The sequence below is a fragment of the Struthio camelus genome, chromosome 17, assembly GCF_040807025.1.
Source record: "Struthio camelus isolate bStrCam1 chromosome 17, bStrCam1.hap1, whole genome shotgun sequence".
In the NCBI taxonomy this organism is placed as follows: domain Eukaryota; kingdom Metazoa; phylum Chordata; class Aves; order Struthioniformes; family Struthionidae; genus Struthio; species Struthio camelus.
The window spans coordinates 16,045,478-16,070,953 of record NC_090958.1 but is presented as its reverse complement, the minus strand read 5'-3'; the positions used below and the strand labels follow the sequence as shown (position 1 = coordinate 16,070,953).

General features: G+C 53.3%; 1 protein-coding gene across 3 annotated transcripts; it reads right to left on the bottom strand.

The window, feature by feature from the left end:
* Positions 1-2,162: 2,162 nt before the first annotated feature.
* SCARB1 (scavenger receptor class B member 1) lies at positions 2,163-24,948 on the bottom strand. 3 transcript variants are annotated; one of them, XM_068911184.1, is made up of 13 exons: positions 24,739-24,944; positions 18,869-19,026; positions 17,145-17,286; positions 16,210-16,413; positions 15,806-15,901; positions 15,066-15,178; positions 12,786-12,952; positions 11,951-12,069; positions 10,175-10,248; positions 9,174-9,225; positions 8,487-8,633; positions 5,402-5,527; positions 2,163-4,354 (listed from the first exon to the last, which is right to left on the bottom strand). In XM_068911184.1, the coding sequence occupies exons 1-12, from the start codon at positions 24,856-24,858 to the stop codon at positions 5,402-5,404; spliced, it is 1,518 nt and encodes a 505-aa protein (XP_068767285.1). In that variant the 5' UTR covers positions 24,859-24,944; the 3' UTR covers positions 2,163-4,354. The 3 variants fall into 3 exon arrangements, with proteins under 3 accessions (XP_068767285.1, XP_068767286.1, XP_068767287.1); XM_068911185.1 differs by lacking the exon at positions 5,402-5,527 and having other exon boundaries at positions 24,739-24,948; XM_068911186.1 differs by lacking the exon at positions 5,402-5,527 and having other exon boundaries at positions 2,163-3,649.
* Between the last annotated feature and the right edge of the window lie 528 nt (positions 24,949-25,476).

Below are 25,476 nucleotides of genomic sequence, written 5' to 3'. Positions count from 1 at the left end.
AGTGCCGTCGCCAGGGAACACAACGTGCGCAGAAAGGGAGAGGGACTTGGCAAGGGAGGATGAGTCAGGGGCCAGGAAAGGACTTGGGGGTTATGAGAAGCATTTTAAAACGAATTGGAAACTTCCCAGGCAGCTAACAGGGTGCCTGAAGCACAGGAGACATATAACCAGAGGGCTCTGAGCCGGTGACTAACCGACCAGCCGCAGCCGCGCGCCCCGCGAGCCAGGCCCAGCGATCCAGCCTGACAGCGGCCGGGGCCGCCGAGGGGTGAAAGCGGCTTAACGGCCCGGTGAGGTTTCTCTGGTTGAGGGGGGATCTCGCTGGCGTGCCACAGGCGCCGCGGCGACTCGGTGGCGTGCGGGCCCTGCCTCGGTTTCCCCATGCCACCCTGGGAAGCGGGCTCTCCCTCGCAGGGAGAGATTAATGAGCGGGTTATACGCGCGCGAGCATCTTGCTCGCACGCAGATGGCTTTCCCGACTGGGTTGCCCAAGGGCTCGTGGCCGCCCCGGGGAGGCTGTTTCGCCTCCTCGAGAGCAGGCGCAGCGGCCGGGGCAGAGCCGCGACGCCGCGGGGGGGACGCTGCGGATCCCCCCGGACCGCGGCAGGCAGCGCGTCCTGGCGCGCCGTGCCGTTCCCCGGGGAATTCGTGCCCGTGGGTCCGTCGCCGACGGGCCGGGGCCGGTGGGGCCCGCCTGCCTCGCCTTCACCCCCCGTGGCCGCCCAGGAGGGGTTTCGTGCTCCCGCTACGGGGGCGCAGGGGCGGCCGGGTCGCTCCGGCGTGCCACATCCGCGCGCCCGGACGATGCCCGGCTACGCGCCGGCCCCGGGGAGGCCGCAGCGGGCTCAGCCTGCCCGACGGCCTCCTCCCCGGGCCTGCAGGCGGGGGGCCCGGGCCGCCGCGGGTAGCGGGGCCGCGCCGCGGGCTGCCGGCCCGAGCAGGCCCGAGCCTCCGGCGCCCCCCGCGCGGGGCCCGGCGCGTCCGCGGCACCACAGCGCCCCCCGGCGGCCGCGCAGCGGCGCAGCAGGGAACCGCCGCCCCCGGCAGCCCCGGACCCTGCTGTAACCCCACGTGTCACGCGTGTCCCCCCACCCCGGGCAGCCCCGGACCCCGCTGTAACGCTGCGTTTCACGCGTGTCTCCCCACCCCGGGCAGCCCCGGACCCTGCTGTAACCCCACGTGTCACGTGTGTCCCCCTGGGCAGCCCCGGACCCCGCTGTAACACTGTATGTCACACGTGTCCCCCCCACCCCAAGCAGCCCCGGACCCCACTGTAACTCCACATGTGCTGTGTGCCCCCCCCCCCCCCCAGGCAGCCCCAGACCCCCCTTGGACACCCCACGGCCCTCCTAGGCCTCCCCAGACCCTGCTTTATCACCCCATCCCCCCCCCGGGCAGCCCCAGCCCCCCTCTTTAACACATCGCACCCCCTGGCCCCCCTTGCACACCCTAAGGCAGCTCCCGACCCCACTGTAACACCCCCCACCCCTCTCAGGGCAGCCCCAGCCCTCCCCAGACCCCTTCAACTCCCTCCCCACCAAGGGAAGCAGGAGGGTCCCCGTGAGGGGCCAGACGCCCCCCTCGCCGGGTGGTGCGGGGCAAGCTCCAGCACCACCGCGGCCCGGGGGGGCTGCTGCCCTAGAAAACCTGTGGGCGGTCGGACGAGCACCCCTCCCCTCCGCGCAAGCGCTGGAAAGGCTCCGGGAGCGCCCCAGGAAGCCTCAACCAGGCTCTGAGAGAGCAGCAGCCCCCAACTCTCGGAAAGTCTTTAGGCAAGCCCTAGGGTACCGAAAAGCCACTTTCCGAAATTGCAATTTCTCTGTTTCAGCCTCGCGCTCCAGTCCCCAGGGCTCTCTGGCCCGTCGGTCCAGGCACCGCTAGAAGGCTCTGAACAGCTCTAGGAAGCTCCCAGCGGCTCTGGCGCAGCCTCCAGGAAGCTCCGCGAGTTTGAGAAACGCCAGGACAAGCTCTGCCCCCTGCCTTCCCGGGGCCGCAGGTGTCACAGGCCCACACCGGGCCAGAGCGGGACATGTGCGCGTACGCCCCAGCTGCTGCCCGTCCTCCACCGCTGAACGCTTCCCGCAGCCCTGGCTTACAAACCAGTGCTCTTGCGCTATTGCGTTTCCATAAAGAGCCACAAAAGGACTCTACCAAGACCAGCATTGCAGTAGTTCATTCACGTTTTACTAGTACAAAAAGCAATTAGCACAGTACATCATCAAAACCTTGACCAGGTAGGTGAGCTCAAGGGGAATTATCTTGGATCAACCGTTAGTCTCGCTTCACACAGTTGGGTCTTGTTCATGTGAATTGGTGCATCGAGGGTCCTCTAGTGCCTCATCTGAGACGGTGCCTCTGTTGCGTTCCCGTTTTGGTCACTGCTTGCTGAGGCCATAGCTTGTCAGCCATCGTTTGCCAGCAGATAATTTTGGATTCAAGACCAGAGAGCATTTACAGCTGTAGTTTAAGCACCATCCTCAGTGAGGATCACGCCACAGAAACTCCCCAAGGCAACACTGGCCCCAGGAAGGACTTTGCCAGCCACAGCCTGCCTGCATGGTACTTCTAGGGCATCTAGGCCCGAACTAGCCAACTTCTGCCTACCGACCAAGTCCTTGACAGCTCCTAGCTTCTCCCTTCATTGTCTGTGCTATAGCTGGGCTTCTTCAGTGGTAAGACAGCCTGACCTCAACTGCAGGGCTGGGGACATGGCCAGCAAGGACTGCGCTAGCCTGGGAGCTGCTTGTGGTGGTTTTGTCTCCTATTCTTTTCCTGTCTAGTAAGAGGGATGGTGGCATGAAAGAAAAAATAATGCCCCAGAAGGTCACAGAGTTGCCATAGGCAAATGCACTGGTTTCCAGATTATGGCAGTATCTGTGCTACACAGCGCTGGAAGCACTCTGGTGCAGAGACAAATTTCCCTACCCCTTGCATTTCACCCTTCCAGAGGCACCAGCATTGATTCTTTCAGCCTCCCAAAGGGTTACCCAGTCTCCCACAGTGGGAGCTGGGAAGGCAGGGGGAGTAGACAACCACTGATTGATAAGTTAACCCTGAAATACCCCTGGGCTTCAGGGCTTCTTCCCCATTGGCGTGACCTCAGCCCATCCCTCCCAGTCAACTTCCCACCCCAGATCCCCCAAGACCTCATTTCAGAGGTCTGCACTACTTTTGGCAGATCCTACTAAGGCCATCATTACCATCATGGCTGCACATGGCTACCTCCCTCTCAAAAGCACAAATACCATTGTTAATGCTCAAGGAGGGCATAGGCAGAAGCTGACCCCCCCCCCTCCTGCTTGCTGGCAGCCCGGGCAAAGTGCCACAAGCACCTTACAGCACTGGTGATGCACGGCAATGAAGAGCTGACCCTGGGTGGATGAGCTGGCAGTAGAGACAACTGGTCTGCTGGGAGCTAAGTGACAGGTCAGATGTACCAAAACTAGTTTTTTTGGCAAGGCTTATCTCATTCAGTCACCTAAATCTAAAACGAGGAGAGAGCCAGCAGGTTAAGTAAAGGGGCTTTGGACTGCAATCCCTGGACCTCAAGACGACAGCACAGATTCGGGGCTTTTAAATCAGCACTCTATTATTCAATGCAGAGGCAGGAGCAACCCTGGGCAGGCTCCAGGAACCCTCCTGTAAGACCCTGTAAGAAAGATGACCCTGTAAGAAAGTCATCACTGAAGTGACAGCACCCAGAACTGATCTGTAGGATAGTCCAATCCCAGGCTGTGTCAACAAAGCTTCAGGATAGCAAGCCCCATTCCTATGGGATGTAAAACAGCAGCAGTTAAAAAGATCACTAAATCCCATCATTGCTTTATGTACAAATCTTATCTGTTCTAAAGGATCATATTGGAGTGCCTTTTACTCCTGGCAACAGGCAGTTTTAAGTAGCAAAATAACTCCTCAGATCAGCCCGTGACTGTCTTCATTCCTGCCTGCCAACCAGTAGAGAGAGGCTATGGCAAATACCAGCCCCGTTCAGACAAACGTTCTTGAATCCTGTTTCAGGTGCTGGAACGAGCTAGCCTTTGCCTCACCTTGTGCCTTGGTGCAGGAGGTTTTGGTACCACAATCCTGCGTCGTGGCTTTGCAGTGATGTGCCGAGTCCCTAGCTGCGTTCTCAGGATGACTTTACCTTCCAGGGTGCTCTCTGGATCCAAAGCAGTTCTGATCCCAGAGCACAGGTGCGTTTCCCCGGGGAGAGCTTACAAGGGGTGGCACCTCAGGCTTCGGCATCGTCCCGGTTCAGCGCACCGGTATCTTGCAGGAGCGGCGTTGTCTCAGAGAACAGAGGAGGGTTGCTCTGCGTGTCGGGCTCACGCAGGCTCTTCTCTTCGGTGGTTCTCTGAACAGAGAGCAGAGCAGCAACTACACACTCAGCAGTTGCAACACGAAACAGACCTTGCAGTGCTTTCGCCACAGTTGTCACAGTGAAGACCTGCGATCCCCCTGCAATTGCTTGCCCCCCACGCACACTGCCGGCCCCACTTGAGGTATACCCTGTGGGCAGACTAGGACGGAGAGGCTTACAGCAAACCTTCCCGCATAACTGGTCAAGTTTCCAGAAGTTACTTTGGACTACTTGATTTCCAGAATGCCTGTTTCACTCCACTTCCCCTAATATCTCTCGGAGCGTGCCGTTACCTGTCTGAGGTCTGCAGACCTCGTGACAGCCAATTTCCCAACAAGAAACAAAGCCACCTGGGTTTCCAGAGCTCCCGCAGGAGGATCACAGCATCGCAGGGTGCCAGCACCCCATCCCTCATCGGGACGCTTGCACCCAAGACCCCTCAGACTTTTAAGTATTCAAGAATCCTTTTCTGAAGGCTTCTTAAATAGAAAATCTTTGCATCTCCTCTCCTGAGCAGAATGAGGTTATTTTCATTCCTGCCCGCTAATACTTGGAGCGCCAATAAACACCCAGATATTTAATACATCAGAAATTCCCTGTGGAAAGCCTTTTTAATCAAGGATCTGGATGCTGAAGGAGAGTGAAATCCCCGAGTTGGCTAGCTCTGTTAGGCCCATGAGTTTCTGCTCTTTTAAAAACTTACCCTTGGATTTCACAAACAATCTGGGGAAAGGTGAGAAAAGTGTTTCCTCACACCAGTCCTATTTTTCACCCTGATCCCCACTGATCTTATTATTAAGGCTGCAGATCAGGTACGCTGGGAGAAACAATAAGAGCATCTTCTTGCAACCTGGTTAAGTGGGACTATTAAGACATCTAAATTGCCCTGGATAAAGCTAGGAGGCAACACCATTATGTCAAAGCTTGCCAAGAGGGCATGTCTGGTGCATGTGAACAGTTAAGCATTTTCATTTGACTGGTTTAAGCAAAGCTTAATCAAATCAGGATGAGAAAAACATGTTACCTCGACTGGGTACCCACCTACAGTCTGGCTTCCCGCAACACCGTCCCCTTAACCGGAGGCAGATTTTTGGCAGAGGGGGCCTGGTTGGCCTTATTAGTGTCTGAGTTCTTTTTATTGCTGCTCCAAAATAAAGAGCATTTTTCCTAGAAGATAATAGGGCTATTTTATGGTGTACCTTGACATGAATTCCATGAGGGTTCCAATTTTAAGAGAAGATTTTCAATTTAATCACCGTTTAACTACAATCTACTTATTAATGAAGATTGCAATTTGTAAGTTATACTAAGCTGTCCCCTATTTAAGATTTTGGTCAGTGTTAAGCCAGTTTTAAAATGGTCCATTTGCATTTTAAAAGAGTGTCCCTATTCAGGTTTTAGATCATGTTTGCAGAAGAGATTAATGATGCTGTATTCAGGCACACTTTGTGAGATTTACACATTTTAGAACTGCAAGCTCAACAGATGCATTTTAAACTGGCTCCACTACAAACTAGACTAAGATTTAAGTGTTTCACCGTACATCATCTGGACCGAGTTTGGAGCACACTACTCCCTCTGGAAGCTGGAGAGGCATACAAGAAATTCCAGGAAGAAATTTGGTTAAATGAGACCTTCGCACTGGATGACACGTGACAGCTGTGGACAATGCCCTTGCTTAGCGTCCCCTGCGACATCCTGTGACTTCAAGAGGGAGGACTGTGCACGATTAAGCAATCATTACTAGATTAGCAACACTTCAATCAAATCAGGAATGCACCTTGGCTGCAAATTACTGTCTTCCAGTTTACAAGCTCTTCTCTATTCATTAGAGGGAGTGAGACTTTCATGTGTTGTTGCATAGGTTCCTTAGAGACTTCTAAGATCATTAAGGCTTTTTATTCACTTTTGAGGTAGCCAGACACTTCCTGCAGTTGATTTTAGTTCCAGCAGTTCATGGCACTTTTGCAAGTAGTAGTGGGGGCTGCTGAGCCCCCAAATATTTACAGCTGGCTTGTGCCTGGGCATGGGAGACTTCACAAGCAGATACTCAGTTGACACAAGTGAACTGAAGAGTCAGCTTTGCTTCCTGACCCCTTCTAGCACAGTTGGTGAGGAAGCAGGGTGAGGAATCACCAGCCCAAGGCTGCACAAGGCCCGGGAGAAACAGCTGCCCAGCAACTGTAGGTATTTGTCAGATTTGCTGGTGCTAAGTAGCACAATACTGTGGTCTGCCAAATACCACTTCAAAGGTTTATGCGGTTCCCAGCAGTCAAGGCCACCCCATCCCTACATGAAAGCTTGTTCTTGCAGCCTGGCAGTGTACTACAAGACGCGAGTGCCCGACACGCAGGCTTTAAGGGTGGCTCTCAGGCAGCAAGAAGCCTCCAGCAGCCACTCACTGCCCAGAACAGCTCTCCACTGTTGCAGGTGAGCTGCTTGCTGAAGTGTCACGCAATGAGAAAATCAAAGGAGGGAGTGATCACTGGAAGACGAGTAACAGACTTTGGCAAGTCAGGTTTCCTGTTTGAAAAACCTGAGGCACCTCAGCCATAGCTGAGGTTTGCTGGCTTCTGGTGGGCAGTCTGTTCACTGCCACGAGCTGGCAAAAGGTGGCCTTGCAAATTCACACGTTTGGACAAGGGCAGAAGGTAACTTTCTGGGGTAGACGCAGCCCCAGAAGCGTTAAGCCAAGATATTTCTAACTTCAGCTGGGAAGAAGCACCCTCTAACCCTCGGCTGTGGAGTTAGCAACTTTTCCTGGCAGCCTGAACTGTTTAACCCACTTTATTTGCCAGTGACTACCTGCACTTGCTGAAGTTGAGAAGTGCAGCATATTTGAGGCCTGAGCACTTCAGCAGTGCAGTAAGGGTCTGCGTTGAGCTCTCGGCCCCAGCGCTCCTTCCGCGTTGTTGCGGAGCGCACAGAGGAACAAAGGGATTTGGAATCATGTGCTTAAGTCAATTAGGCTGTTGTAGGCTTGGTTAGAATCCAATTATGTGAGACTTGGAAAACCCTGGTAACCATTTAAAGTGGGGTTTGAATCCCTGTTCCAGTAGGGGCAGTTACAGGAGGCTGAGCGAGAACAGCTTCTCGCACATGCTCTCTCACCGGAGCACGCTCCTATCCTTAAGCATTGCTTTTCTATCCCCACAAGTAGCCTCTTCAGTTCTTAGTTTGAGAGCCAGCTCAGGTAATTTGACTCTAGTGCTAAATTAAAAAGGCTTGTTTTAATATATTCGGGTAGGGAGTTAGATCTCTGTTTCAAGAGCTAAAGCTTATAGGGAGCTTAGTGTTATCAGATGAACGTTTTGGAGCCAGAGTCACAGATCTCTGACAAGCGTCTCAGTGTTTTGTACTTTGTCCCTAGAGCCTTACGCACAGGCGGTTCAGGTTCTCGCTGTGCGAGGCATCGAGCATCCTAACTGCTTCTCCCCGTCGTGGGCCAACTTCTCGTTGGGTGCCAGCTTCCCACAGGCTTCAGAGATTTTCACTTCTCATTAAGTCCAGATCCACAAAGGCACTGAGGGTCCAACTTCCAGAGCTATTCAGAGTAGTTTCACTTGCAGGGAAACAAGTGAATCTTAAGGAAAGATGGGGTCCAGGCTGGCTTGAGACATGGGCAGGGTACCTGTGCCCTTTCTGCAGGAACGCAGCCACTGCATTTCTTTTATGAACAAGCTGCACTTAAGTGGCTACGTCCCACCAGAGAAGGCAGCTCAGTTCAGATTAGGAAACTGTTGGGACCCTGCAGAGACATTTGGACTTGAGCAATGGCACAGACCTGCTGCTTTATAAGGAGACCAGATTGAGGAGCTTGTTTCTTCATTAGCTGGATGAGTTGATGAATGCTTCCTCCTACGGGGAGGCTTCCTCCTTCCTCCACTTTTGTCACTGTCATTGATTGAGATGGCCACAAATGCTTATGTTATCTATCCGTAGCCCAGTTTCTAGATGGCTGACAAAGTCCTGCTGTTATGTACTGGCACCTGGCAACTTTCAGGTACGCTTCATGACATCAGCTTATGTTTCATCAGGAGTGTTAGATTGGCCTGACAATCTACATCATCTGATTAAATCTGATTTGAGTAACAGCGTTTACCATTAGACGTCTGCAGGTTCTTACCTTACTCGTCGCCATGAGTACAACTGCTGTGATAATGAGAGGGATACTCAGCCCAAGGAAGATGTATTGCAGATAGTTCAGCACAGATGGGATCAGCACCAGGTTGGTGTAAAACTGCCTTAGGACTGAGCCTTCGATGGATCCACTCTGCTCAAAAAAGCAAAGCGGTCAGGGGCGTTTCCCTCACACCCAGTGCTGAGGCAGACCCGCTGCGCAACTCCCCTCCTACCAACTCCCAGCAGGGATTAGGGAATTTTCTAAGTAGGATTCAGTCAGGCTAGAAGCTTTTACCGAATCATTGAGTCCCCTGGACGTGCACACAGCTGCAGAGGACTGGCACACACTGGCCCGCATTAGCGCGGGACACGGTGACAGTAGTGTTCTGGGTCCTGTTTACCTCTGTGTTCAGCACAGAACCAGAGGTTAACCAAGCACAGTGCGGGGTTTGTTCAGCTCAGAGGGATTAAGCATGTCGCCAAGTGTTGCAAAGCCCTCTGTTGGTCCCCTAATTAGTCTGTCTGGCCTAAAGCTTTATTTAAAGTACAGTTTCCCCAGGGAAGTCACGTAACAGCACTGACAGCCCTCTCTGAGCTCAGCAGCTCCGGGTAGCGGGGAAGCAGTCTCCACCCTTCTGCATGAGACCTTCTGCAGAATTAGGTCGAGGAAGGCAGTGGGAGTACAGCTCACCTCTGCGAACCACAGCAGCGGCAGGACCACTGGCTTAGTCTTCCCTGTTTGTCTAAGGAGAGAGAGATGCACATTTAGATCTCTGGTTGATCACACTACCACTAGTGTCTCAGTTCTTCCTACAGGGAAGGGTCTGATAAACTGAGAGTGGCCAGGAAAACAGTGCAAGGAGGCAGCAACTCCTCCTGTTTCAGGGAGCTTCCTCCACTTCAGGGACCAGCTCCAACCAGGGCCTTTCATGCAAGAGCAAAGCTTACGTTTCTGTGCGCGCTTAACTGCCCGATGCCATCGGTAAGTGCCATCCCAAAGCTGGGCTCCAGGTACATTCACTCACTGAGCTGGAATACTAAACTGAATGCAATTGCAAGATATCCCAGTCACCTGCGTGGTGTTAAGGGTGGTGTAGCCAAGCTCACCGCACCAGGGCTGTTGTTGGTACACAGCCAGTCTACAATGCAGCTAGTTTATGTTCCCACACTTGCAGGTATTTAACACTGGGCACCACATAACTTCGAGCCCTTCTGAAGAGATTCCCATTTGCTTTCATAGCTCGTTGAAAGAGCCTTTTTGGAAGGATAACTTCAACTTTCAATACTGAAAGCAGAGCGTGCTTGGCCTCTCCGCGCTGGCTGTAACACCTTTTGAGCAGCTGCACAACGCAGGTAGAAAGCCGCTGTACCTCCCCCATAATAGCAGTGCAGTCAGAGCATTTGTAGTACATCAACTGTCCCGCCAGGTGTAGGAGATACTGCAAAAGCTGACAAAGCAAGCAGCCACACACTGTGCTGCTACAGGAGGGCTGTCTGAGGTCCCGGGAATAGCTGCCATTTCACCATGTGACCCAGCTGGCTTCTACACCAGCAGAACCGGTGAGGTCAGAGCTGGTGAGGTCACAGCTGCCTCATCTTTGGGGACAGTTAAGTCTAAACAGCGTTCACAGAGTCAGGAACGCTTCATGCTCTAGGAAGACAGATTGCCATTTCTAGAAGACAACTACTTACATTATACCAGCCACCTGCTTGATGTACAGATTCAGCTGCAGCTTGATGGAGCAATTCATCGGGATGCCCGTCATCTGCAAAGGGAGAGACCAACCATTTCATCAGCGCAGCCGGCATTTGTCTCTTTGCAGAAGAGCAGCCCTTGGCTTTCCACCATCGCTGCTTTGGGTGCAGCTCTCCCAGAGCGATCGACAAGCTCGTGCAGAGATCCGCTGCAGTCGCCGCGCACAGGACTAGGAGCGGGGCTGGGGTTTCCGCCTAGGCGCCGCGACCCCCGGCTCTGGGGACGACCGCTCACAGAGGCGGCGCTGCCCGGGGAGCAGCTTGCCGTCCGTCCCGAGCGCTCCCACCAGCCAGCGGCCCCGCGGTTAGCCTGCGAAGGCACACAGCTAACTTGCGCAGACCTTGCTGCTGTACAACAGCCTCAGCACAGCCTGCAGGTGCCCCGGCAGGAAGCCGGCACGCGTTCAGCAGGCAGACAGCACGAGCGCGGCCAGGTTTTTACGTGACGCAGGGCACGTGGGCCTGAGTCTAAGCACGCTCAGACTGTGCTGAGTAGCACATGCAGACTGCAAGCTATTTCTTAGGCAGGATGTTTTAGCGGCAACTTCAGCGTTCCTTGAAGCCTAATGGGCCTCTCGTGTTGAGCACCCTACCAGCGGGAAGTTTGACAACGAAGACAGGCCAGTATAGAAAATTCACACACACAGCCAAGGGCCCAGAACATTTTTCATGACTACGACTAGATATCAACCGCTATTGCTGTCCAGCAACAGGCTAAGATAGCGACGATAAACTGCAAAACTGGTCTTGCTGACACTCATCTAAGGCACTAGTTTCTCATGACACTGCAGTTTTGCAACACATGTTTTTAAGGGCAGAGTTTTTGTTGGATTGCCCCTGTTGCAGGGTCATACTCAGCAGGCTGCAGCTAGATAAGGATATAGCTAAATGTACAGTTATCAGATGTTTGATACTGTAATAAACTTAATTAGATTTTCCTAACTGCGATAAGAAAACCAGAGAGAAGTCCAATGCCTAGATAAGGCAATTACCTCACGAGAGGAATTGTTTCCCTGCTTGAGCTAATATCACTAAACATTTGGAAGATGTGATCATATGCAACATGGGCCATGGGTGGAAGAGCCCAAAGCCCCCTCCCCATCAGCAGCTGAGACAGCAAAGATGGCTCAAGACACCCCAACTAGCCACTGCTGGAGTGGTTACTTTACCATTATGCTACGGACACGCAAGAAGCCCAACACTGAGTCAGCCCAGTGTACAAAAGCAGCCAGTCAGAAGGACAAGTTGGGAAAGCGAAGAAAGCTAGGCCAAAACCAGTGGTGATGCTTCAGCTACAGAGCGGTCTTCAGACTGTGCCGGGCAGCTGTCATGACAGTACAAGCTTCAGATCTGGGGCACAACTGGGGTGCTGCTAGATGCACCTCCTGGTGTTATGGACCTTCCTGAGTCAGTGGAAAGAAACCTGACTGTGCTTATCAAAACAATTATGCTCATAATTAGTCCTGCAATTCTCTAGAAGCCGGGCAAGTTATTTAATTAGTTTATGGCTTTGGCATTTTTATCTACCTATGCCCTTGCCAGCCTCTGCACTATGGAACCTGCGCAAATCAGCGCCACGAGAACAGAGCGAGGCCACTAGGCAGGCGGTGGGAGATGCCCCCACCCCGGCCAGTGAGCCCGCACCCTGGCTTAACCCTTCGCGTGAGGCAGGACTCCTCCCTTTGAGGCAAGGCTTCAGAGAGGCTCACTCACCGGGTGCATGTCGAGGAAGAGCGCGTGCTGCTCCTTGTTGGGGTGCAGGCCGTCAACAGCGTTCACCAGGAACGGGTCAGCGTTGTAGAAGTGCGGGTGGGAAAGGAACACGGGTGCATCTGGATGAGAGCAAAACCATCTTCAGCTCAGCCAAGCCCATTTGAGAATTTTGTTGATATTTTTAGCCATGGCAGCATTGGTTCGGAACAGGCTTTAAGATAAGTTGTTTCTACCATTCCCCTCCCATTGAGAAGGTTCCTTTCCATCCTGCAGCTTATCCCAGTGCTTGGGAAAGGCTAAGACCTAGGTTTAAGCTACCGTCTCCCTCCCAAACACACCATTCAATGCTGTGGTAACTTGCTGTGCCTACACACGGGTCAGGACACTGAAGTTCAGGTTCGCTCCTGTGTAACCTGCACCAGTTGTCCAACATTAAAGTTCATTTTGGCAGTTATGTGGCAGGCCCTTGCTCGGGTGAGCAAGGGCCTCTCTCCTCTGCCTGCTCCCTCCCTCCCCAATTTGGGGGAAGAAAGGCTCCCACCATCTTCTTGAGTGCTCCAGAAGATACAGGGCTGTTGTGGGGCCACAGGCAAAGGGGCTTTGGGCTCAAGGATTTTCCCCCTTCCCTCCTTCTTTGTTCAGAGGCTTGCAGGACCACAAACAAGAAAGCCGTGCAAGTGGACCCTGCGGTATTTTTTAGTGCTCTGGCACGTGGCTGAGCAGATTTTCTAGATAGGAGGCCTTGTACCACTTCCCTGCAGGTAAGTATTAGTACGCTAAGGGTATGGCAAAGAGGGCCTGAAGCACGGAGAGACCAGAGGAGGGAAGGACATACTCAGCCTGCAAGAACTGACGTTCTGGACACCAGACTGCAGGCAGGGGCAGAAGCCTTCGTTGGGTGGGTAGTCCGTGCTGTTGGCAAAGAGCGTCTTCGGCGCCACAAAGCGATAGGTGGGCACACCTTCAAACTCCCCAGACTGCTCGTACACCAGTTTCATAGACCTAGAAGGGTTTCGGTGGAGAGGAATTAGGATTAGCCAACAGCCAAAAGGTTCTGAGAACAGAACCGGGTTCTTATCTTCACGGGATAAGATCACAGTTGCAATGTAACTTAGACTTTGAGATCAAGATAAACACTCAGCGCAGTGCTTTGGATTTGGAATGAGCATTTAAGCCATTTGTTTTCCATGTTTTAAGCACAGCTAAAGGGTTGGTCATGACTAGCTATGGAAAGACACGCAGGCTTATAAATCTGTTTGCAGAAACCAGATGAGATTTGTTTAAGGGCATGTAATAATCCCCAAAGATGCTCTCCAGAGAGATAATACCTTCTTTGTGCAAGGGTTGGCTCCAAGGCAGACGTGCTCTGTCGAAGGAGATGGACACTGGCTAAATCTCTGCTTTTGCAGCATGACTTCAATATGTAGGCCACGAGGGGAGTGAAAAAGCTTACCTTAAACTATATCACGCAGCCAGATTTTCTCTGGGTACAGCAGGCCAGTTATTTTGTGCTGCATCATTCAAACCAGCTGGTCAGTGTAGATGCAAGTTTCCAGTTTCCCTCCTTCACACCCAAGCAAGACTTGTGGAGATACACCCTGGCTAGACCAAGGGGGATGCTTATCCCTATAGCTGCCTTCCAGCACCGAAACCCAGGACGTGGGATTCGAAGCATGTTCAGCAGTTGCAGGCGTGCTTCTCAGCTGTGGTTGCCTTCTGGCAAGGTGGCAGAAGCTGCTGCAGTACATCAGCAGGGTAAAACCTAGCCTACCTTGTGAGGGCATCCCTGTAACCACTTCTCCATCTATTGGCTGCACTTGGGGTGCAAACTGCGAGGAGACCAGCCACCCCCAAAACCCCCCATCGGGGGGGCAGATGGACTCTTACTCTAGCTCAGGACAACTGGACTCCTAAGCAGTTTTCCTTTTAGCCCAGGGAGCCACATTGTTTTCCTGAAAAGAGGCTAGGGTGAGGGCTACCTTATTCTCTTAGAGCTGAAATTTATAATTCCTCCTTAGGCCTGGCTTAGCTGGGCCAGCAGAGAAGCTGCTAAAGTGGCTTTGCGGAGAACAAACAGCACTGGTTTGTGAAGAGACAGAGGGTCATCAGCAAGCCTGAGCTGCTTCCTCTGCAGGACCCACTTCCCCTGCATCACGTCCTGTGGGAAGCTTTTGCACCCTAACTAGAGTCCCATCATGACTTCTTTCACTTCACTTTATGCCTTGCCAGAAAACATATACTCAGTTCCCTAGAAGATTTTTCTAATTTTACAGCAACAGACAGCTTTATTTAACCTTTGATTACTCGTAAAATTTCCTCCAAGTCCTTGGCTCCAGGTCATTTGGGTGTTTGCTGATGCCTCTTGTGCACTAATACTTGGCTCAGCTGACTTTGCTGGTTAGCTGGAAGAGGTCATTGTTCTCCAGCATGAGCGCTCTGCTTGTTTTGCAGCACTAACTGCAAAGCCTGAATTAACATTATCTCCCCCTAGCTGGGGACAGGGCTTTGTGCCATGGCCTGCCTCCTCTACTTCCCCTCATTCCCACTTTAGGAAGTTTCAACATGAGCAGGGCAGAATCTGCAGGGCACTTTAACCCCTGCTTGGTCAGCTACAGTCAATAGTGCATGAGGCAGAAGGCTAGAACAGAAATGAAGCAGCCTGGAAATAGCATTAGCTCTTCTGACATTATTTCTGCAAGCAATTAGCCAGCTGCAAGTTCTGTGATCAAATGGTTAGAGCTAAATTTCCTTAAGATAATCCTCACTTATCCATTCTTCCTCCCACACTTTATCTACCTCGGTCATTTCCTGCTCATTCAACAAGTGTAAGTTAGATTTCTCCAGGGAGCTAAGATATTTCTATGACTATCACAAGATGCATCTAACTGGCCAGCTACATTGTTTGCGAAGCTCATATGCTGCAAGACTGGACTGTAACTGAAGCTTTAGTTACAGAAACTGCTCCCTAGTCCTCTGTGCCATCACACGATAACTCCGTTTCACTCTGCGTCAGCCCTGTGTTTCTGAGCACCTGCACGACTAAGGGGTGCTGGTGCTCCCTGCATGACTAAGGGGTGCAGACTTTTGCAGGCCACACAGGGCACTGCGGGCTCACCTGCAGGCATCAGGACTGTAAAACTCCAGCGATGTTGGAGTCATGAACGGTGGCCACATCTCCCCCGCGGTCCCATTGATCATGTTGCACTCACTGGTCCGCCAGTAATTCACCTGCGGCACAGATGCACAGCTGGAGCTCAGCCAGACAAGCTCGCTGGATAGTTTCCTTCCATCCCAGCACGGGCCATTTTCTGCTCTAAACTGCTATTTTAGACTTACTGCCACTAGTAAGACTTTAACCTCAGCGTAGCGCTAAAGGGAAGACCTTGAGATAGCAATACTGAAGAGTTTCCAAGGTCACTACATTCAAACATCTGCCCAATTAATGGACAAATGGGGCAAGATCCCCTTGCCTGAAGTGTTCACATAGCTGTTGATCTGCAGATCCATTTGATTTTAGTTCAGAGTGGAATTCCACAGAAAGAATAAGCACCCCTTTCATGGGGATATTTAAAGCAATGCCCTAGAGAACACAGGCCACCACGGCCTGGAACTGCAACCAATAGACATGAATAGCCGTGAAAGCATTTCAAACCCTAGTCAATCAGCTGATGGGTGGAAATTAATGCTTCATGACAAGCCTCTCGGCAATTTGAAGTTGTGGTGGTTGAAGCCTTGCAGAAACCTACCTGCCAAGCTGCAAGCCAGAGATCTTGCAGCAGCACTGATGGCTTTCAGTTTGTCTTGCACTGGAGTGGCAAGTAGCCCGCTATTAGAGATTTGTTACCCAACACTTACTTTTCTTAACCCATTCCATGAATCCACCATGTGAACTCTGCTGATGTCTTTCATGCCCGTAAACACCGTGAACAGTCCTGAATTGGAGTTGTTAAACTGCAGAGAAGAAATTAACTTTTAATCCATTATATGCAGCAAGACTACAATATATTAACACCTCCACACGCTTCGTTAGCTTGGTGGGTGCAGTAAGCTACTGAGCTCTGTTTATTTCAGTTGCTATGGCTTGGCATAGTTTCCAACCTGTCCAGTTTGTACTGAAGGGAGGATTAAGGAAGCCTTACAGAACCACCATTAACCACACCCAAGTGCTCTGAAGCTTTTATAAAGGAGATCGCCTGGACACTTGATCCCCGGAGCAATATAGGTGGGATTTTAGTGTTTCTAAGCAACAGTTTACTTACTTCAACAAATAAGCCAAATTTTCCCTTGAAAGGCATCAAGCCAGGCACAAGCACATTCAGTGTTTCTACAAGAGGGTCTTCGTATCCCCACATGATCTCTCCTACTGTCCGGTTCATGAACGCCTCCTGTTTCAGGCCAGCCAGGGCCCCGCTCAGTAAGAGCTTCACAAAGTTTGGCAGGTTTTCCATCATTACGGCTGCCCCCTGGGGAAGAAAATAAACCTCTGAGGCAAGAACTGTCTTTACTCAAAAAAATTAAAAATAAATAAATAAAAACAGTAATGCAACTTCATTGCTCAGCAAGGTTCCTCCACTGCACTGTCTACAAGGAAGCCATTCACAATTATTCCAGTCATTCATCATTATCACTCATTCACTATTTATCCCAAATTTGGAAAGATAAAGTAGGCAGTGGCAACAGCCACTGAGGTCTTGTAGGCGTCACTTCACCAGAAGAAGCTTGGACAAGGTTACAGACTCACATCCAGCTTCTTTGCATGTCACCCCTCTGCAGGCTCTTGCTTTTGGAAAGGCCTCATCCCTCTTGCAAGCGTAATTGTTGCTGGGCAGGACATCATCAAGGGTAACACCTAAGTCATTACTGTGCCTTGTTTCATCTCTGCATCTTGAGGGATTATTTTAGGTAAGCTGTTGGAGCTGTGCTGAGCTGGGATTATTTTAGGTAAGCTGTTGGAGCTGTGCTGAGCTGCCCAACTAAGCGGTACCAGCTAGCCCTTTTATGCACAAGTTTCTCCAGAGTCACGACTGGGTGACAGTCCAACATGATCACAACACCCAGAAAGCATTCTTTAAGCTTAAACTACAGCTTCATGGGCCTCAAAAGCCCAACAGGAAAGCAAGCTGCAAGGTATTACTGGGTGCCATCCTCCCCCCCGCAAGCGGGGATGCCGGTACCCCTCTGCAGAGCAGGTTACCATGAGCAGGATGTTTGGCACGACGATGTAGTCTTCCTCCCTGCCCGCGGACAGGTCCGGACGGAAGAAGAGCTGCCGGTACTCCAGGAAGGACACTGTGTCATTGTCATGGAATGTGATATTTGTTTTATACCTGAACTCTCTGCAAAGAGAAAGGAGATCACAGGAACCCTCCCCAGCGTAAGGGAGCCTTCCGCTACCCCGTGAAGACACCAGGGTATTACTGCCCAGGTCAGAAGCCAGCTGATGGGTAGTTTGAGACAAAAACATCTGTTGCTGACAGAGGAACAAACAAACTCCCTCTGACATTTCATCTGCAGCTGATGAGAAGCCCAGCCTCATCAGGAAGACGCCCAGACAAGCAGACCACCCCACATGCAGAAACAGTCTGCAAGACACAGCCATACTCAGCAAGAAGAGACCAGCACTGCTGACGAGCCCATACACCAATTTGCTCCGAGTTCCCTGATCTCTCCTGGGCTCAGGACAGCCGTCCGCAGCACTATGCTCCACCCGCACAGTATGGGGGCTAGCCTGCTCCCCAGAGCTTCAGAGCCACCCACACCAATTTTCTGCACGCTGCCTTGCAGCGCTACCTTTCAGTCCCTGTCACATGCTACTGAGGCACACCAGGTCTCGCATGGGGGCTGCGATCCTCCGCAGTATTGCAAGGTTGTCCCCAACGGTGTGAGCCACTGCTCAATTCCGCCAGTGGAAACAAAGTCCTTTATTGTGGAGCCTCCGTTTTATGGCCCATGTTAGGGAAGGGCACTAATCTTGCTCAGCAGAAACCTAAGGATGCTAATAAGCTTTGCCCCTTTGTTTATTCTTATTTACTGTAAGTGAAGCCTTTTCCCCAAGCCTGAGGCTGTGGACATGATCACAACATACAGAAGCCACATGGTCTTACAGTGCTGACCTGGCAAGTCCAGTGAAAACAAGGCCATATACAGACTGCCAGGTTTCCCCCAGCACTACTCAAACAGCTTTGGATTAGACCACTAATCTTCCCACATGGGCTTGCTTAGGCTGCTGACCTGATCTTGCCTACATGTGTAGGCGCTAACATACTGAATATTGCTATTTATGGATAACTTCACACATTCAACTCCACATCTCCCATCACTTCATGTTCCAGGTCTATAGAGGCATCGGGGGGTTCAACCACCATCCTCAGCCACGGCAGCAGACCCCACCCTGCTGCAGGTGGGCCTGACCAAGTTTTAGTGCTCCATACTGAATCTCCTAAACAGTGGCCACTGGAGGCAGACTCCGGGTCTCATCATGTTAAATGAGATGTCTTGGACCAGTTCAGGAAGTCTGATAACATAAGAGGTGACTTCAGCCTCACATCTCCAGCTCTGGAGCTGGACTGTTAAACAAAGAGCTAAGATGAAACTCATGTGCCCCTCTGAAGATGAGGATTGCCCACCATCATGTGAGCACCCCTCACCCCTGCACTAGGACTGCATCAACCCAGGTATGGCTAGCTAAAAGGCCCAAGTTCCCAGCACAGGCCTGAGCTCCACAGCCCAAACCAGAAGGACTGCCAAGCCTTCCAGCCGTGGCTGCCAGTGGTCCTACTCTTGGCATCAACAACAGTAAAGCAACCAAATGTTCTGTAATTGCTCTGAAACGCTGCATCAGCAGACTCACGCCAAGCATGCTAATGCCATGCTTTTTCACTGAGGAGTCAGCCAGAAGTCTAGCCATCAGCACCCGACCTGTAGACGTAGGGCCCACGTTGATTCACGACTGGCTTTGCTCCCTGCAGGACCTCCTGGGGATTCTTCACTTCAAAGAAGTGCACCGAGAAGTAAAAAGGAACGGGAATGTCTTTCCACATGCCAAAGGCGATGCTGTGGGGGTCGATCCTCACGTTCTGCAGGAGAAGAAGGAGACACCACATTTAGGCTGGGCTGCCCCAGGGGAGCGTGTTCATCTTGGGAGCTTTGGGAGCCTGCGGTCCAGAGGCGCAGCCCTCCTTGTCAGGGGCAGCTGACAGCTGCTGTGGGGGTTCTCCAAAGGACCCAGTCATGTCTGGCATAGTGAAACAGAACCAGACCTAAAATGGAACTTACGTACGCAGAAGCATCAAGCTCATGCTGCAGGATGTCTGCAGGCTTATTTATTCAGGCTCAACTTTCCAGACTCCTACCCATAGGATTTCAAAGTTTTTTTAACATGCTAGAGGCTTGCACTGTGCCAGCCAAACCAGTATTTGCAACTCCGCATATTTGACTTGCCTGGCACAAACAAGCCTGCCCTGAAGGCCTTAATTCATTTGCCATGTTTGACTGTTCAGCACAGCTGGAACCAGGCCTGGGAGAGGAGAGGTTAAGCAACCTCCAACCACATGACTGTTTGGGGATTGGACAGGAGGGCCTGCAACTTCCCTAAAAACCAGCCAAAGAGAACAGGAGCAACAACCAAACTGTGTCCCAGCAGGGCTCACGTGCCTTTTCTTCTTCTTAGTCATCATCCCGCAGTGGCTCACAGTGGGACATAAGATGACAGGTTAAAGGCAATGGATAATCACGTTTTTCATAGCACTTAAAATTCACTGGTAATGCCTGCGAGAACCCAGAAACCACTCATAAGCTTCCATTAGTTCCCAGCCCAGGTGTTGCACGTCTGGACAGGCCTTGTCTCCTGCCTGGCTCTCTGGGCTGGTTTCAAGACAACAGCAGCACTCTGCCCGCTCTGGTTGGGGACACCAGGACAATCGGCCACAGACAGGCCTGGCTGGATTGTATTCACGTTCCTCCTCCAACAGCTTGTGTGCTCTCTGAGCTATACCAGCCAAGTCAATCTGGAAATAACTAGGGTTACTTCTAAAGACTGAGATGCTTTGACTCAAATCTAGCACAGCCTCCTTCAGTCAGCAGCACCACTGGTTTATTGCTCAGCTCCAGAAGCGCACCTTGAGCACCTATTTTGGGTGCTTACGACCGTAACCAGGCTCGCTTTCAGGAACAGTTTTGACCCACTCTCCAGTGAAGGCTCACAGGCATCACACCACGGCAGGCAGCTGGGCCCCACAACAGCTTTCCTCCTCCAGGGCCCCTGGCAGCACGGCTGCCCAGGAGCAGCAGGGCTTTGCCAGCCCTTGGCTCAAGATCCCGGCAGACCATCTAAACCCTAACCCTGAGCAGACCCCTCCCCGGTACGGTGCAATGCACCTAATGCAAACCCTTCCCATCTTCACTTCAACACCTGGCTGCTGCTGGCTCAAGAGTCTAAATCCTGCAAGCATAAAGGATTTTACAGCCCGGAATCCACTGAATAGCAACTAAGCGAAAGATAGCCTCTTTTATAACCCTTATTAGCCTGTTGTATAACCCTTGCTCATTCTGTTTGTCCAGGAGTCTGAATAACAACATCTGCTTTCCTTTACTTTTGGGATCTTACCATTTTGTATCCAGCCGCCCACATGATGCTGGACTCTCATATTCTGCCCCTTGCTGCGCATAGAGATAAATATATATATATATACACACACATTCATATATACATACACCCAGGCAGAGCTGCATCCCGGCTCCCTGATACTTTCTCAGCCCTCTCCCATGTGGACACAGTAACTCTAGGTGCTCCACAGATGCTGCTAAGTAAAATCTACTTAATGAGGCAGCCTTAGAATTAAGCTTCTTGTAGGCTCACACAAACACGGTCATATGCTTGAAACAGGACAGCTTTAACCAAGATGGGGTTACAAAACAGCACTGAGAGGTTTACTGTCTCCTGACCTTCTTGATCTCAGTTCCCAAGGCGCAGAAAGATGCTGCTGCCAGTCTCCTCTGGACAGGACCAGGGGAGCACAAGCTACATGAGCAGCGCCTGAACTGTGCTTCCCCAGGAGGAAGGCTCAAGCCACTTGGCTCAATAAAGCAGCTGCTGCTTTGAATTTCTAGAGGAAACCTCAGCTCTGCCACATTCAAGCGCGACCTCAAATGTCAGACCTTGTCCTCCACGCCCTCTCTCACCCTGCTCCTCATTCATCCTGCTACAAGTTACAGCACTACCTTTGCTATTTTTAGTCTTATGCCAGCTTTCAGGTGGGCAAGTGGAAGAGTTTGCAGACGGAGGAAATGTTAAGCAACAGATGTCTGTCAAAAGCAACACAGGCACTTGACTAGTTGGACATGCCCAAGGACAGCCTGGATTGCTGCAGCCTGAGAGGTGATTATATTTTGCAGAAGAGTCAGTTATTTATTGCAGCCAATTCATGCACCACACTACTGTACGCCTACACCCTGGCTCGGAAGAAAAAAGCTATCAGCTTTTGAACCAACTGCAAATTAGTTGATGCAGTTTAACCATGTTAAAGCTCATATCTTAGGCAGGTCCACGGTACTTCAGGTGCTTCCAGAAAAGCCACGTCCCCAGGTTTTGCTGAGCCAAGGTTGCAGGCAGCCCTATCACCAGGGCAGTAAGTGCAGCCTCCAAAGTGGGTTCAGTTCCTGCAAACAGGGTAGGAGCAGGGCTCCATGTTCCCCGTTTCTACTGTGCGTCTCCCCTATCAACTTCACCTGCAAAGATATCCCCAAAGCCACAACCTTGACAGAGCTGCAGAAGGCAAGATTGGCAAGCCACCCTCCACCTGTCCTGCTCAACTCCTTTGCACCAGCACCGGTGCCTTCGAGGCTCAGCTTTCCTGTCACCCAGTGCTCTGAAGACCAACCCAGAAGTTCCAGTAAGGCCCTGGATATTTCTGGCCAAGCTAGACATCAGCACTCTGCTATTTTTTCCACTTCACATCAAGCCTCACTGGGACCACCTGGGACCATTTGTATCATACTGAAGAGTTGGAGCCCAAGCACTTGAGATGAGGGGAGACTTCAGGAGGCACAAGGCTCAGGCTTTTCCTCGTCTTCAGTGCTCATTGCAAGTTATCAGGAATTAGCTAGAAGGAGGCAAGAAGTTCTCCTGTAATGAAGATGTGACTTCCCACGCTGCGGTGGCCATTCAGCCTTTTATTTACACATACCAGCTTCTCACATCCACAAAACTGGACAGAGACTGGCTTTTACTGATTAAGCATCAAGCCAGCTTAGCTTTCCTCAGCCAGGCAGCTGAGTACCTTTCAGAGAATAAGTTCAAATAGAAATTTGTTTGCGGAGTAGACACTGCAGCACGTGTAACCACATAAGTTAGCTATCGGGCACTCATCCACCTCCTTGGCCAGAAGCGGGATTTTGAAGAGCTAGACCCAACAAGCGCGAGGTCCAAAGGCATGTCAGGGCAGCTAACTTCTCTCCTTCAGGTGGAGAGAAAAAGGTTTTGCTAAAACTAGGGCTGAGCAAGACTCAGGACCCCTCTCTCTCTCAATAAGAGAGGTCTTCAGAGGGGCAACTCCTCTAGTTTTTGGTCTAGGAGAAGAGGACTTCAGCCGCAGAACCCCTCCGCGGAAGTTACTCCATGCATTCGGAACAGGCACGTTCACAGACAGGTCGAGATGCCTTGCGTGGGCAAAGCGACCTCAGGGCAGCAGGTCCGAGCGCTTCCAAACCCCAGCCAGGCAAGCCCTGGGGCTGCTGCAGGCCCTGCGACGCAATCCAGAGCTGCAGCAACCTGGGCAGCACAAAACCACATAACAACATACTTTCCTCCTCTTTCTGCCGTGGCTCCTATGGAAGATATGAAAGTCTTATTTGTTGTGCTCGCTATACGTCTTTAAGTACCTGCTGGCTCCTCCACCTCTCCCAGATGAGAGGTGCTTTGATTTCTAGATCAGCCTCACGTGTCAAGGAGCCCCTTAAACACAAGCAAGCTCACTACCAGGCAGCTGTTTGTATAATCACCTCCACATAGCCGTTGGCTAGCTACATAATTATTATTATTAATTGCACTGGCATCCTAGTAAATTCATAAGATATGCAATCAGAGCAATCTTTCCCTCTGGAGCACTCCAACTTCGTCGGTCCTACTGCCAGTTCAGGAAGCATCTTGGCAGAGTAGGTAGAGGCTTGGCCATCTCTGTGCACGTTTACACAAGAAACAACCAGTGCCTCAGGTAAAGGCAGTGCAGATAGGAACAAGGATGATGCCCAGGGTGGTGGGTGAGATTGCCTGTGCCCAGCCCCACTGGCGCTGAGCCGACACCAGCTGTGCAGAAAGCCTTTGCTATTGGGGGGGGGGGGAAGGGGGGGGCAGAACTGTCCATCCAGCCCCAGCACAGCTGCTGCAGTGTCCCACATCTGGATTCACCCACACTACGATTTTAAAGGCGCTCCAGCTGCAGACACGCCGGGGGAAGCAGACTCCCTGGTGCTCAGCTGTCTCAGACCCCTTGATAACCCTGTACGGTGGAAATTTTTGCTTGTGCACCAGTACCAGCCGTTCCCTAGCACTGGGTGTGCACCTGACCGCCAGCCACGCACCAGCCCCCTGCACGCTGGGCATGCCAGACCCCATGCGCTGGCCGTGCACTGGGCCCCCCCAACAGGAAAACTAGGCTCCCCAGACCCCATGCGCAGGCCCCCCCGCACACCAGGCCCTCCGGACCCCATGCACCAGGCCCCCATATGCCACCCCCTCCCCCCCAGCCACACACCCTCCCCATGAACTGCTCCCCCACCCTCCCAGCCATGCACCGGGCCCCTCAGATCCTGTGCACCAGCTGTGCACCCCCCCCACCCCAGGGAGGGCTACCCAGACCCTATGCAGCAGCCCCCCCCCCCCCCCAAAGCCATATACTGGCACCCTGGTCCCCTGCATTGGCCATGCCCTGGACCCCTGCATTGGCCCTCCCAGCCATGCACCAGGCACCCCCGGACCCCTGCACCGGCACCCCCCAGCCACGCACCAAGCACCCTCAGACCCCTGCATCGGCACCTGCCAACTATGCACTGGGCACCGCCAGCCATGCACCGCCCCCCCCAGCCCCCTGCATTGCCCCCCCCCAGCCATGCACCAGGCACCGCCGGACCCCTGCACCAGCCCCCCCCCCCCCCAGCCATGCACCGGGCACCGCCGGACCCCTGCACCGGCCCCCCCAGCCATGCACCGGGCACCGCCGGACCCCTGCACCGGCCCCCCCCCCCAGCCATACACCGGGCACCGCCGGACCCCTGCACCGGCCCCCCCCCCCAGCCATACACCGGGCACCGCCGGACCCCTGCACCGCCCCCCCCCAGCCATGCACCGGCCACCGCCGGACCCCTGCACCAGCCCCACCCCCCCCAGCCATGCACCGGGCACCGCCGGACCCCTGCACCGCCCCCCCCCCCAGCCATACACCGGGCACCGCCGGACCCCTGCACCAGCCCCCCCCCCCAGCCATGCACCGGGCACCGCCGGACCCCTGCACCGCCCCCCCCCCCAGCCATGCACCGGGCACCGCCGGACCCCTGCACCGCCCCCCCCCCCAGCCATACACCGGGCACCGCCGGACCCCTGCACCAGCCCCCCCCCCCCAGCCATGCACCGGGCACCGCCGGACCCCTGCACCGCCCCCCCCCCCAGCCATGCACCGGGCACCGCCGGACCCCCGCACCGCCCCCCCCCCCAGCCACGCACCGGGCGCCCCCGGCCCCCTGCACCGCCCCCCCCAGCCATGCACCGGGCGCCCCCGGCCCCCACGCACACCGACCTTGACGACCTGCTCCTTGACGATGAGGGGCCCCACGGCGAGCAGGCAGATGCCCAGGGCGGCGAGGACGGCCCCGGCCAGCCCCAGCCCCACCGCCACCCTGCGCCGGGCCGCGGCCATGGCAGAGGCAGAGGCAGAGCGGAGCGGAGCCCCCCGCGCCCGCCGCCGCTTTCTGCCCCGCGGCCCGGCGCGGCGCAGCGCAGCCCGGCCCGGCCCCCGGCGCGGGCGGGTCAGGGCCGCCCCTGGGCGGAGCGGGGCGGAGCGGGCAGCCTCGACCCGCGGAGCAGCTCTTCTGCCCCGCAGATTTGGGCTTTTTGTGGCGCGTGGTCCGCCCTGCCTAAACGCCCACCGAAAAACCGTCCAGAGAAGGCAGGCACAGCTCCAAGCGGAGGGAACAGCCCCCGCGGCGGCGGCTGCCCGCTTCAAAGCAGTTATACCCTGACATCCCGCTGTTACGGCCGCAGGTTGAGCCGAGCGAAGCAGTCGGGAAAGTGGAAGGAACAACGAACGCGTCCCCACAAACTCCTACGGTGTAGTGGACATCTGGGGCTTGGCTTCTAAGCTTAATTGGGTCTTTTTCCCGTTGCGTCTGTTGAGCTGGCACAGCTATGGGCAGCCAGCTCACGAAACTACAGGCCGTGCCCGATTTTCCCCAGCAGTAACGCATTAAGAGCCAGCACACAGGAGAAAGCTGTTTTTCTTTTAAATGTTTTTCTGCTGGAAAATCTTTGTCACCTA